Genomic DNA, 14,514 nt, shown 5'->3' on the forward strand with positions numbered 1-14,514 from the left:
TGATGTGTTTGCCACTTTTATTTGACCATTTAAGGAAAACATGGCTGTACACGAAGAATATTTGGTTATTCAGATACAGGGAAGTATGATGGAGGCATACAGACGACATGATGCAGATGAAGTTAGTAGGAGGGTGTGGTTGGGGGGGGGGGGGACAGATCTCTTTTGGCTTTTGCATTTTAGTTTAGGGAGAGCTGGGCAGACTGAGCCTCTTCGCCTCAGTCGCACAAAAGCTGTCACAAGGCTGCAGCCCATCCTCGTCCAAAGTAAACATTCACAACCTGCACAGGCACATCAAACCAACTCCTCGCACAGAAATCACTACAGTCCTTGGCCACTGTGCCAGAGACGACCCTCAGAGGTGGAATCAGTTCACGAGAAGTGAGAAAACACTGAAATGATCTTAAAAAGGAGGGGAAAAAAAAAAAAAACCAAAACAGAAAAAAACATTTCAAGTAGACATGAGAAAAATCAACGGTGACAGATAAATTGCAGTTTTCTTAGTGAAGCTCTGATATGTACAGTATTGGGATGCAGTGACGTACCTCACAGGAATCCTTGAAAGTGATGCTTGCTGAAATATGAGGTTGGCACTTCTACAGCATGGTTAAATAGTATTTGTACTCTAACATATACAGCCTATGGCGATTTAAAGTTTCAGGAGTGATGGCTTTATTTCATAAATAAAACGTCTGCTACAATAATTATTTTTCAGTGATCATAAAAACACATCAACGACATAAGGCAGTGGAAACAAAAAGTTTTGCTTGCTGCACACAGGGATTCGGCACGGAGGAGGATCATGGACCTATTGTTTTTTTTTTGTTTTAACAGTTGATATGACATGATCTGTATTGGACTATGCAACTTTGGGTCCTTGTCATGCAAAAAAATGCACTGTTTTATTTTGCAGGTGATGGCTGTGGCCGGCGGTGAGCTGCAGAAGTGGGAGGAGTCTTTGGAGAGTCTCGGTGTTACCGTGTGGAGACGTGGATGTTGGTCTGTGGGAAGTTAATCAGGAAAAAAGGGCCTCAGTTTCACTCCTGAGGAGGAAGAGCAGACGGTTGGTTAGAGGAGCTCATCTGTTCACACAGTGCCAGAAAACATGACTGTAGTTTTATTGTCCTCCATAAACAGATGCAGCAAAACAAATTAAACAAAACAAAAAGAAAAACACACAAGATACTGTGGATACACACAGGTTTTTTTTTTCATAACTGCAACTAATAAATTACAGTTCCTGTTACTGCATACAAAAAATATTATTAAGTTTTTGCTTAACAAAACACCTTGTTGGAATGGATTCCAATTTCCATTGGAAAAACAGCCAATAGTGAACAAACCTGTGTGTACAGTCTCTCCAGTGTTACAGTGTTAGAGCCACAGACGAAACAGTTTCTATCACGTTAGTAAAACAATCGGAAACACTGTTGTGTAACAGGCTTCACACACACACACACACACACAGGTACAGTACAGAGTCACACACCAACACCAGGCCGAGCGGAACAGAGACGAGCTGAAAACAAAGACCAACATCCCCCCCCCTCCACTGGGTCTCACACGTAACCACAAGTACACACATGCATGCTGGCTCGTCCAACCGCCTGCACCTCCGGGGTCGTGTTAGAGCAGATCAACTGGGAAGAACATGACTCGGCCAAATGAGGAGTGTAAGTGAACTGGACAAACTGTAGCGTCCAGACCAAGTTTTATCAGAGGAACTGATACATATTTTATTGAGCGGTTCCAGTGATGTAAGCTGCTCAGTCTGGCAGCTCCAACATGATGTTGGCATTAGTGTCAGCAGACAAGTTCAAACAGAACACAGCTGCACTTGTGTGATGTGTTTTTGTTTCAGATGCAGTCATAAAGAAGAATGCTGATTTTTTTTTCTCTTTTGTTTTCTGCACAGAAAAAGCAAGAATGCAGCCGAGAGGAGCAGCAAGTCAGATTATGTGATGAACTTCTAACATTTCAGACATCAGACTGACAGAAATATTCTTTGCTGATTCTGTCTGGGAAACTTCCTGGCCTAAATATTCTTTGCTGATTCTGTCTGGGACTCTGGTGTATTTAGTTTCCAGCTTTTTATTTTTACATTTTTCTAATGTAATCCAATGTTTCTCTGTCTTTTACGTGTTAAAAACATAAAAGCCGCAGAGACCGCCTGCAAATGTATATTTTTAAGGGCATTTTACTTTGGATTATTTGTGTTTTACAGTTATTTTTAAGGGCATTTCACTTTGGATTATTTGTGTTTTACAGTTACAGTTTACACGTAATTTTATTGTAAAAAAAACGTCATGGCTCTTTAAAACACTAATTCAAGCTTCTTTCCACCAGAGGGTGCTGTTGCAAGCAACCTCCAAACATTGCATGACAGTGAACACAGTATTAGTGTTAAGGTTTTTAAGCCTTGTCATGACCAGAGGAGACTATTATCTGCTGTGCATGCACGCATGCCCCAGTTGACCTCTGCCCCTGCAGCAGGAGCAGCGTGAAGGTGAAAACAGCCAATGCACTGGCTCTAAGCACAAGCAGGGTTTTATCTGCACTGGTGCCAAGTGGGACACCAGCAGGTCAGAGAATGGACTGCAGCACACACTAGAAGAAGCCCAGCTACATGACAACAGACATCATCCCGGAACTGGGACTCAGGCCTCTTGGTCTTACCTGGGTCAGTCCTCCCCTTCCTCTGGTGTGATCTCTGTCTCTTTATGTACCACTACTTTGGTCACTGACATGTCAGGATGCTGTTCTTTAGCCTCCTTAATGGCCTGAGCCAGGGCCTGAATAATGGGGTGTAGTGCCAGAAAGCAACGCCAGGGGGAGACAGAGAACAGGAGATGGCAGGGAGGGAGTAGGGCCATAGATTATAAACCAGATTGTCAAAAAAGTCACCTATTTCACACGTCACATGCTCTGTTTAGTATAAAGGACATTCAAATGTATTTATTTATCAGCCCAAAACCAAATGAAACCAATGTGAGTGTTGGACAAACTCAACAATAGAATAGACAACACACCTCATCATGGTCAATTTCTGTATCTCCGGTGATGACGATCCTCTTCTCGATTCTTGTCTCTGATATTCCTCCTTTCACAGTCTGATTGACCGAACAAGGACACAGTTACTACAGTAAATATCACACTGTCATCAGTATGTAAAAATCTCTCCAGTTCTCACTTCATAAAATGAATTCTTCCACACGGCACATGCAGATTTGACCAAGTAAAGTGAGTAGTTAGTTTGAAGAAATGTTTCCTAGTAGTTTCTTTCAATTAGACATTTCCAATGAAATATATATACAAACAAATCATACAATTAATTAGAATAAAAAAGCAACAATAATAGCATTTGTAACACAGTCAGACCTTTGTGATGTGTGTGGTAGTTGTGGTGCTGGTGGTTTCCGAGGTGATGGTCTGAGCACTCAGCAGCACCCCGGGGTCTACGTCACCGTTAGTGTCGACCTGGTGATAAAGGAGACGCACGATGAGACGCTGTTGCAACTTAAACCCATCAACACGGAGAATGACAAACGGTTTGTTCACAGTCACCTCAGCAGACTCGTAGGTGATAGTTTTGGTCTCGGTGTGAACTACAGGCATCTCTTTGGAAGCCGCGTCACTGACGTCAAGATCCTACAGAGCAAATAGACACAAAAAAGCAGTTGCTATTAAATACAATCAGAAGGTTAAAACAGCACAAGGTCAGTGTGACGGTGAGGTCAAAGGGCTGAGGACGAGTCCTGTGATTCGTCCTCGGTTGAGACACGACTGGAGGTGAACGGGTCTGTCTGAGGAAGTCAAGTTTGATTCATGTTGGCCCCTCTCTTCTGCTAGTATTTCAGTTTCATCTGTCTCCTTTATTCCCTCCATTTCATCCATCCTCATGCTTTTTTTTTTCTCAAGAGGGTCTGGAAAGGTCTTTAGCGTGTTCTCTTCTGCTGCAGAACATTCCTTCATCTCCTTGATCCTATCATATATCCCTAAGCAGAATTCCTTCTCTTCAACGTATTGACTCTTGGGAAAAAACTGCACAGACAAAGTCAAACTGCTTTCTTTAAATCTCTTCATTCATCTTCTAATTCCTCCAAACACATCTCATCTCTTCCCTCTTCCCTTTTGTTCTTTGACTCCAGGTTTGTTTTTCAGGACGTCTGATAAAAGCAGGAAATGCTGCAACTCTTCAATGTTCTGACAACATTCAATCCCTTGTACCATTTTAATCCCCTTCATATATAATTCTTTACCCTGCTCCCAGCTGCTGGCACAGCACAATCTTCAAAGAGACTCTCATCCAGCCCTAAATTTGTTGCTGCTGGCTGCATCTCTACTTTCACAGACGCAAGGTGTTCAACTGTCTCTGCAGAGATGGAGGTGCCAAAAATAACAGACATTCTTTTTTTTCTTTAAACAAGCATCAGAATCAACCGGTGGTTTTTGGAGCCTGTTTTGAATGTTTACCTTTTCCGGCGTTGCCTCTGTCACCGAGGTTTCCGCTGCCTTCTGCTCTGAATCTGCTGATGTCTGCAAGAGACACACATATATATATTACATATATATATGCATATACTGGTACACCTGGGATATAGGCTTTGATCATATCACAAAAAGCACATACTGGTACTTTCACATGAGACCTGATGGAGAAAAAATGTCAGTGTCAGTCATGATATTTCACTGTAAACAATTAAAGAGAGGAGTGGTCACCTTTCCGGGGGAGGAAACCCATCCCAGCGTAGACTGATGGGACAAAAGGATGGATCGACACAAGAAAGGAGAGAAAAAGAGGACAGTCAAAAGGGAAAGTGGAGATGAAGTTGTCAAAACATGGAGGAGAGGGGGAAGGAAAAGGAAGGTTCTGAAATATGTATGGACTACCGTCATAAAGAAGGGGTCGAGTGAGGAATTTGTGGAAAGGATTTTGTTATTTCGAGCAGTCGCTATCAGCCAATATGATATGAAGAAATGTTCACTGAACTGTGACATGTATTTTCAGGTGAACCCATACATTTCTCCCTGTGGAGTTAGAGAGACGGGGGGTGGGGTTTGAGGAGGATGAGGCAGGGTGAGCTGCAGTAGTGGCACCAAGCCAGAGCTATGAAGTCACTGCTTTGAGGAAACTGAAAAGAAAGTAAGGAATGACGCAGCAGAGCCAAAGGTTCCAGAAAACCTTCTCTGTCAGCTTTAGGAGGCAAGAGCTTAGGCAAAAAAAAAAGAGAAAAAAAGAAATCTGTTTTAGTCGTTGACAAACTGGTTTAAACAAAATCCATATAAAGGATGTCAAAAAGAAGCAGCAGAACGGAAAGCAACAGACAGTTTGGCGAGTGTGAGCCTGAACATCGGGTGTTAGAATCCATTAGCCATGCGCTGCGCTGGATTACACTGTTGTTTTGCTAAATTGGCTGTTGCTGGAGGGAAGGCAATGGGCTAAAAGCTTCAAATGGAGACATGGAGGGAGGCAGCCAATACCATGTTGTTGCTTTGGATTTTCATACAGTACCACTTCTAATGACGAAGATGATGAGTCAAAGACCGCGTTCTGAGTTAAGTGGGTCTTCAGCTGTTTGAACTGAGCGAGTCCTTCTAAGTTGAAGAGGTTTTCCTTTTGCTGTGGGCCGTCACTGGTCTTTGTCTCTTTGATTTCACATGTAGTCGTACAAATGAACTCCGACGCTCCGGCCTTCGTCTCTTCAGAAATCCAAGATGCCATGGCCTTTTTGGGCGAATCGGTACTCTTAATCTGAGTCAAGTCATCGGCTTTCATGTCCGTCTTTGGACCGACGGTCTTGATCAGCGTCATGTGGGATTCAAAAGCAAAAACATCTTCTTTACCAGTGTCTTTGTCTTTAGACGACAACACGAGATCAAACTTCTCTGCATCCACAGCCCTGGGGAGGGCGAACACCTCTTTTTCACCCGTAAGACTTATCTCTTTATCGCCAGTGTCGACTTTTTCTTCTTTCAGTATGATCAGCGTTCCCTTCTTGTCAATGATGGCCTGTGTGACTTCCTGCCTGACGGCTCCGGGGCTGACTCGAACCATCAACCCCTCAGAGTCGGGAGTCTTCCCCTCAACCTCCCTGAGGGTCCCGTCTGTAAAGACGTCATCGTCCACGGTGGTTGACGGACTAATTCCTCGAGGCCCAGAGGACGTCGCCCCTTCTGTTACGACACTATCCACCACATATTTCACCAGATATCCTGTTGCCTGGAGGAGACACTCGGCACATTGATAAAGGGTTGTTCAAGTCGACAGACAGGGAAACAAACAGCCCACAGTAATGAGCTCGACCAACATTCATAGACAAGAGAAAGGAGGCACACAACACTGGGAAAGATGGAGAGATGGAGAGAGAGAGAGAGAGGGAGAGAGAGAGACAGGAAATAGCTACAGCTAAAGTCCTGCATTTATGTAAAGGACTGTGAAGGCAAAAAAAACATGTTTTTAAATCATACGTCCAATGTATTTTTTACTTGGTCCTATATATCAGAGTTCTTCACAACGTACTGTGTAAAAATGAAAGGTTGTTTTTAATGCTAAGGAACAGGAGTTTATTTTTACCTCGGTGGCTTTGGGCTCCACAGGCTTTTCTGTCTCATCCTCTGCTGGCTGCTCATCTTTATTCTGTGGAAGAGGAAAAAATGGAAAGGTAATTTCCACGGACTCTGACATTATGGACTGAAAAAAAAACCCCCAAAACCCAAAATGGACACATTTCAAACCGCTTTCTTTTTAAGTCAAACATTATTCAAGCAAAAATATTTTCAGAGGCTTCAAGTATTAAGTTCAATAATATAATCTGAGTTTCAGAGGCCGTTACACAATTCAAGACAATGACTGTGGAACATTAGTTAATACTGAAACAAAAGTAAAGTTATGTGTCACATTGATTCACACACACACACACGTGCAGTCATGTGGTCTGCTGCAGACTGCATCTTACATCCTGCAGATCCAGAGGTTCTATCATTGGTGCTTCATCCGCTCTGGGTGAGTGTGCAGGGGACGAGGAGAGCCTTTTCTCCCATTCCGTCAGGCCTGCTGCGCCGCTGTCCGTCTCCAGGAAGGAGCGCTTCAATTCACTGATGTTGGTCTGATGCTTGACAACCTCCACTGGAGGCTCGGTATCCTGCAGTGGCCGGTCAACCATGACACACAGTAATGAGGGCAGGGGCTAATGTGTCGGGGCCGACTGGCATGCTTTTTAAAGCGGAACGGCATATCAAATGCAAATAAAAGAACCAGTCACATCATCATCCAACGTGATGTGACTGGGACACAACCGACTCAGCAGCAATCCACACATTATAATGTATGTGCAGGTAGACGTAGCAAAATAACAATAACTGAGCAAGCAGCAGGTCCTACATTAATGCTTAGTCGGCATTAAGTACCTGCTAAACTTACTAATACTAAAACTTCACAAAAATCATGCACACATTGTTTACACACATTTACTGTCACAGGTTTAGTGAAGCAAAACACTCCCAAAATCTCATTAGAGGTAAAGATTACTGCAGTACTAGTGGCAATTTAAAAAAAAAAAAAAAAGTTGAATGCTCAGAGCAGGTTCTCTGTTAGAAGTGTAAACATGGCCGACATGTCCGTGATTATAGATTAGACCTTTAGGCTCTGATTCAGAACTTTCATCAGTTAGGTTTCCTTCAAACATAACGTAACTGCTACATGCATGTTTCATGCGCCGTGTTGGTACCAACCTCGAGCATCAGATTACTATGTCTGATAAAAACGGTGTCTCCTTTTACTCGCTGTATGAAACTAAACTGTGAAGGAGACGGGGAGAGGATTTTTTAGTCAGGGAGGAATTCATCTTGGTAAGAGAGCTGGGAGGTTTGACTTCAACAAGAAAGGAAAAAAAAAAACCTCAACAAAAAACTTAAAGGTGCAGCACCAGATCACAAAAATAAAATATAAACACAACACAATTTACACACAAAAACACTTGAGAAATGAGGCAAATTGATTTATAGTACTGTATTTCATGGAAGTAAAGCCCCGACTATTATCGCTATGTTATTGCAAAAATACCAAAATGTGGCAGGAGCTCCTTCATTGTTGTCCATATACAGATGCACATATATATGTACAGTACATATACACATATATATGCACATAAATATAGTTGGATTTTTAGAGCAACCATAAAATAAATATGTTAATTTTTATATATACAAATATATATACATACGTGAATACAGACTGCAACATGTATGATGTATTTCCAATATACTAAATCCATTGACCTTAAGAGGCTGTGGCTTATACACAGGGCGGCTCTTTTCCATGAAATAACTGAATATATACGGCAACATCATCCATCTGTGACATATATTCAGGCATGAAAGAATGGGTGGAGCTGATGTGGGGTGAAACAGTGAAAGATCAATGGAAACAGCAGCAGCAGGAAAGTCAAAGCCATGGGCTGAGATGTAATGGCTGATGGCTACAGTCTGAAAGGCCCAGTGCATCTGCCGGTGGTGGTGGTGGTGGTGGTGGGGGAGTGTGTGTGTGGGGGGGGGCTGATGCACTGAGCGAGGGGCCACGAAGTGAGCCCTTTGTACCTGAGTCCGCATCTCAGAGTCCTCCTCTGTTTCTGACTGACAGCAAGTAAAGAGGCAGAGGACACAGAGTGTGAGACACAGAGAGACACAGAGAGAAGACGTACAGTGGTGATAACCTGAGGAATTAAAGACTAAGATTAAATGACATTCAAGGACAGGGAGAGAAGAGGAAATGACTGTTTGCAAAACCGTCCCCTGGTATGATGTTCATTAATTATCATCAGGCTTTTTCAAGATAAAGGTCAAGTTTTATTTACCAATGATGCAACCACACAGCTTTAATTTGATTTAGAATCTGAGGCTGTGACTTAAAAAAAAGGGCTGAGTCAATGTAGTCGTCATTATTATTATTAGCCTAGATCTTCAACTAGAAATGCTATTGCAATAGGTTTGTTCATTTTCTTTTTTTTTTCATTAATATTTTTTTTACATTCATATTTAAACCTAAAATGCTTATATTTATATTAATATTATAAAGTAGTTTGAACCAGTGTAGTGTATGAATAGATTAGCTCTGAAGGTAAAATAACACAGTACATTTACACATATCATTAATTTAAAACCAAATATATAATTTTATATATATGTATACACCTATATAAATAGTAGGGTGTCCATGTTCATTGCCTCTTTCCTTAAAATTAAAAAGTAGCTGGCTAGACAAAAATATATAAATATTTTACTAGATATTAAGCACAAGTAAATGCATGGTGAGGGATTTGCAAAAAGTTTCAAAGTTTAAGACTGGTAAAAAACATCATTAAGGGAATGTGATGTTTGAGTTCAATAAATTGATTACCATGCACAGTAAGAGACATCACAGCATGCAATTCTTAGACACCATGCAGTGGGTCCTCTCCAAATGTTTCAAACTGCCCCCAATAATCCAGCATCATTTCTATTCTGTCTTCATTTCATGCCTGAATTATGACATTTTCACCGGCGTACAGACCTCGGTGGCGGTCATCTCTTCATCAAAGGCAAAGTCAGTTTGTTCGCTGTCAGTCTGTTTTTACAAACAGACCCAAACAGTTTCCAAGTGGCAAGCACAAAAACAAAGAAACGACAGGAATCCAACTTGTAAATGACTGAAAATCCACAGTTCATCCTCATACACATGTGGAAAAAAAAAAAAGTCAATGCACTTTTGTCTTCCATTCAGTTCACGGTACGATAATAGACGACAAAGGATAAAGACAGCAGGAGGATAACAACAACAAAAAAATAAAATAAAATAAATAAAAATACAAAGCAAGCAAGCAAACAGACTCAGAGGAAGTTGAAACCTGTGGTCAGTCACTCGGGCATCAGAAGAAACGTTTTTCTTTTTCTTGGTTGTCTTTGGACATGGTCAATTAGTTCTGTGCAGTCGGTAAACACTTGTTGATTACCAGGCAGTAACCTGACTTTCAGGTCCTCCCTCCTACCCCCCCTCCGACCCACCTACTCGATGAATGTTGACACTTGATGATCTGGATGTTTGTGAGTGTCACAGACTCTCTCTCCATCACATCACACACCGTTTTAAAATGTTGTTAGTGAAGAATATATCACATCTTGGCACAACGCAGCAAGCTATTTCTCTGAAATGCTGAAAGCCCTTTACAGGAAAGCTTCCATTTACAATCGCCACTTTAATTTGTGCTACTTTTTCTGCACGAGTGAGACAGCCAGGCTCAAGACAATGCAGAAAGACGTGGAGCTCAGACCGATGTGGGGGTGTTGCCATGCAGCTGCGGCCTGTTTCAATACAGGTGCGTCTGTTACGATAAAGCTTTGAATGCGATGGGCTAGACACAAACGTTTTGAGTACGATTCCAGGCAGCTAATGCCATAAACGACAAGAGTCAAACTCAGGCCCGGGGACCAAATCTGGCCCGCATCGAAATTATATTTCAAATGTATTTTTGGTTGTTTCAGAGTCAGTGTTTTACGAAAAACTAAAGTTTGTTTCCATATGAAAAAAAGTCTACATTTTAGAGAGAATACTACGTCCCAGTTTTTAAGAATTTGACACCCCTTCAAAAAACCCTCATTTGGACCTTACATAAGAAACCTTATTTGTCAGAAACCCCACAAGTTGGTTTGTTTCTTGTGCATTTACAGTGTTTTAATTTTTGAAGTTGGTTTGGTTTTGGAATTAGCACAATGCTGATGTTAAGCTATACTCGTTACATAATTATGACCGTCCTTTTTCTGACACTGACGAGGGAAACTGCTGGTCATCGTCGACGACATCATCACCAAAAATGAAGCCAACTTCAGCAGACACAGCTGACGAGTTCGGCACTTAAACTTTACGAGCACTTAAACCTCATTGGTCGTAATAACTTCAGATGTGGTTTATTGATAAACAGCAGGGTGAGACATTTTAGGTCGTGTATTATTCAGGGTTACAGGAACGGTTAAAGGGAGACTTCTGCTGAACGTCTGCCCAAAAAAAGTCGAAGCCTCACTGCCGGAAACCTGACTTTTATGTCGAATGTGCTGAATACGCACACTCCACGGAGTGACTACATTTGACGGTAGTTATGCGTGGATAACTGATCACGTGGCAGATAAACTAAAGGTAATGTCTTTGTGTCCAACCCTTTGATTGCACGGATGCAAACAGAAGCCATGCAAACATGAAGTGATGGGACTTGCTGGGTCTTTTGGTTGTACTTAAGATGCTGATGGGCATGTAGTCTACGGGATGACAGTGTGACTAGGCAGAGATGAGGTTCTGAAAGTAGGAGAACTGACAGACACTGGACACAGTGACACAGTCTTTAGGTTGGCTCTGAACTGGTGAAACAGCAGAGCAGCAGATTTAGGACAGGATAAAGTACTAAGGATTATAGAAAAATTGTAATTTTAAGCCAGAGGCAGGTACTGTAACATGAAGGCGCATATACACACACACACACACACACACACACACACACACACACACACACACACACACACACACACACACACACACACACACACACACACACACACACACACACACACACACACACACACACACACACACACACACACACACACACACACACACACACACACACACACACACACACACACACACACACACACACACACACACACACACACACACACACACACACACACACACACACACACACACACACACACACACACACACACACACACACACACACACACACACACACACACACACACACACACACACACACACACACACACACACACACACACACACACACACACACACACACACACACACACACACACACACACACACACACACACACACACACACACACACACACACACACACACACACACACACACACACACACACACACACACACACACACACACACACACACACACACACACACACACACACACACACACACACACACACACACACACACACACACACACACACACACACACACACACACACACACACACACACACACACACACACACACACACACACACACACACACACACACACACACACACACACACACACACACACACACACACACACACACACACACACACACACACACACACACACACACACACACACACACACACACACACACACACACACACACACACACACACACACACACACACACACACACACACACACACACACACACACACACACACACACACACACACACACACACACACACACACACACACACACACACACACCTCCTCTTCCTCTGAACTGTCATTGTAGCCCTGGGCTACGAAGGCGGTCAGCGAAGCTGCCTTGGGCTCCAGGTAGCAGAGGCACAGCGCCAGGGGGAAAGAGAGGGTGAGGGCGTAGGGGACAGAAAAGGACGTGGAGAGCAGGAAGAAGAAGATGAAGAGGAAGCACGGGATGAGCGATGGTGACTTAATGGGAAGAAGGTGTTGTGCACACTCAGGGAGAAAGCGCATCTCGGACAGATCGGGGAAGGTGATGTAGCCGTCCTCGTCCAGGATGGAGGACAGATCGGGGAGGTGCAGAGAGAAGGAGAAGAGTGTGCCGCCGCGACGCTTGCCCTGCTCCAGCCTCTGCTTGCGGGCTGACAGCAGCAGCGCCTGCTCCTCTAACAAGGCAGCTTTGCGATCGGCTCGGGCTTGTCGGCGGCGGCACCCGTTACTGCTCTTGGCTGGACTGACCGATGAGGCACGTTTACGCACATTCTCCCTGCGCCGCGACCGTACTTTAGTTAATGTAACAGGGGATGAAGGGAGTGAGAGCTCAGAGCGGAGGGGGTCAGTTGTGTATGCATGAGGCGAGTACTGACAGGAGGTGATGTGGATGAAACAATGTGTGTGTACATGTGGGGGGGGAGGGGGGTGCCAAGAGGAAGAGTGGTGAATGAGCACACACAGGTAGTGTGGGGTCAAAGGAAGGACAAGAAAAAAAAAAAACACAACTAATTAGTAAAGCGCACAAAAGATGAAAACACTTTGGTCTAGGCTACTGCAGAGGGTTAAGCTGAAAGCAACTGGAAAACTGACTCCAGCCATTAGGTTAACAAAGTTACTAGGAATGGAAAATAAAATAGAAATGGTGTGAGAAGGACTACAGCACAGGGTTACAGGAGCCTCTCAGAAACAGCATCAGTTTCTTTGAAAACCTAGTGTTTATCTTCATGACCTCTTTTAGACACAACAACAGCGAAACCTCTAGACCAAACGGGTCGCACAGCAGTTTACCTTTGTGTCGTGTCGCAGCCCCCGTACGGCAGCAGCATCAGGTGTTTCCTGATCCATCTTAGAATCTTCTTGCTCAGACTTCTCCTCCTCTCCTTTTTTCTCCTCCGTTGTCACCGTGGTGATAATGTCTCCCTTGGCAAAGACTTTGGCTGCTCCATCAGTGGCACTGTCCTTCATCAGAGTTTCGTGGTTCTCCATAATAGGAGCTAAGACAAAGGGACGACAAAGATGAATGATAAGGGTTAAAAAAAGAAAAAAGAAAAAGAAAAAAAAAGCTGTTTCCAAAACAAAATTGACTTCAACAAAAAAATTAGTAATTTTTTTTTAGTTAAATTAATCTAAATTTCCAAGTCCTGTTTGCATTCATTTTTTATAAAAAGACATTTTTCATTGTAAATTGAATTTTTAAAAGTCCTGTTTGAAAAAGACATTTTTCATTGTAAATTGAAAGTGTAATTGCTTTCACTACGTCTTTTTCGTCTCATGTAAAGTAGTGTAATTAGAAAATGACTTTGTGGCGACTCATTCAACACATGAACATGTTCTTACCTCCATCTAAGCTGCGGGACATGGTGTAGCGTTTACTGGCGGACCGCTCAAAGAACGGAGCGGGCCTGATGATTTGAGAGCTTGCCCTGCGGGTCTGAGCCTGTGTTCTGCCGCTGTAGCGAAACTTGGAGCCAAGGCTGAGTAACTTCTTTGGAGGGGCCTCGGGGGATACAAGCCTGTCAACAGTTACAAACTCCCTCATTAATCAAACTGGGAACCAAACATGGTTTAAAGTATCACGTGGTAAAAAAAAAAAAAATTAGCACTTGACTAATTTAAATACTCTGGAGATCAGCATTTAGAAAGAAAAAAAAAACAGGAAACATTTTTCTGCTTAAAACAGCACAAAGCGACTCACATTTGCATGCTGTCCAAGGGGCATGAGCTACAATCTAAAAAAAATGAATAATCTCAGGTGCCTATCAGTTAAACCATGAATCATTAATCACTGCTGAGTGGAATAAGATATTGTTTCCATGGAAGTTTTTTTTATTACAACTGGGGTTAATTTTTAAAGTTACTCTCTAACTTCTTCCTGTTGCTTACCTGAAAAACGTGTGGTGTTCAACGCAGACCTTCCAAAGCCTTTTGGCCGCCCGGTGATTTGGAAGTTTGAAACCGATGGTGCTTTCAAATTGCTCAAACTGTAAAATAAAATAAAGTTTG

At 42.8% G+C, this 14,514-nt stretch overlaps 1 protein-coding gene across 8 annotated transcripts in view; it reads right to left on the bottom strand.

Annotated features, from left to right (window-relative positions):
• epb41l3b (erythrocyte membrane protein band 4.1-like 3b) overlaps positions 1–14,514 on the bottom strand; it is a 27,602-nt gene continuing 13,088 nt past the window's right edge. For 3 of the 8 annotated variants that reach the window (XM_017042486.2, XM_017042485.2, XM_017042487.2), the window contains 16 exons: positions 14,395–14,492; positions 13,849–14,024; positions 13,300–13,505; positions 12,301–12,879; positions 9,548–9,601; positions 8,596–8,631; positions 6,957–7,142; positions 6,575–6,637; positions 5,513–6,220; positions 4,720–4,752; positions 4,474–4,536; positions 3,565–3,648; positions 3,379–3,477; positions 3,030–3,110; positions 2,677–2,792; positions 1–1,043 (listed from right to left, as the gene is read on the bottom strand). In XM_017042486.2, coding sequence (XP_016897975.1) covers positions 2,682–2,792; positions 3,030–3,110; positions 3,379–3,477; positions 3,565–3,648; positions 4,474–4,536; positions 4,720–4,752; positions 5,513–6,220; positions 6,575–6,637; positions 6,957–7,142; positions 8,596–8,631; positions 9,548–9,601; positions 12,301–12,879; positions 13,300–13,505; positions 13,849–14,024; positions 14,395–14,492 — 2,577 coding nt within the window. In that variant the 3' untranslated portion in view covers positions 1–1,043; positions 2,677–2,681. Of the gene's footprint in view, positions 1,044–2,676; positions 2,793–3,029; positions 3,111–3,378; positions 3,478–3,564; positions 3,649–4,473; positions 4,537–4,719; positions 4,753–5,512; positions 6,221–6,574; positions 6,638–6,956; positions 7,143–7,731; positions 7,798–8,595; positions 8,632–9,547; positions 9,602–12,300; positions 12,880–13,299; positions 13,506–13,848; positions 14,025–14,394; positions 14,493–14,514 lie in introns of all 8 variants that reach the window. The other 5 variants (XM_017042488.2, XM_017042491.2, XM_017042492.2 and 2 more) reach the window with 5 other exon arrangements.

Source organism: Cynoglossus semilaevis, chromosome 20 (assembly GCF_000523025.1).
Source record: "Cynoglossus semilaevis isolate Cse_v1.0 chromosome 20, Cse_v1.0, whole genome shotgun sequence".
Taxonomy (NCBI): domain Eukaryota; kingdom Metazoa; phylum Chordata; class Actinopteri; order Pleuronectiformes; family Cynoglossidae; genus Cynoglossus; species Cynoglossus semilaevis.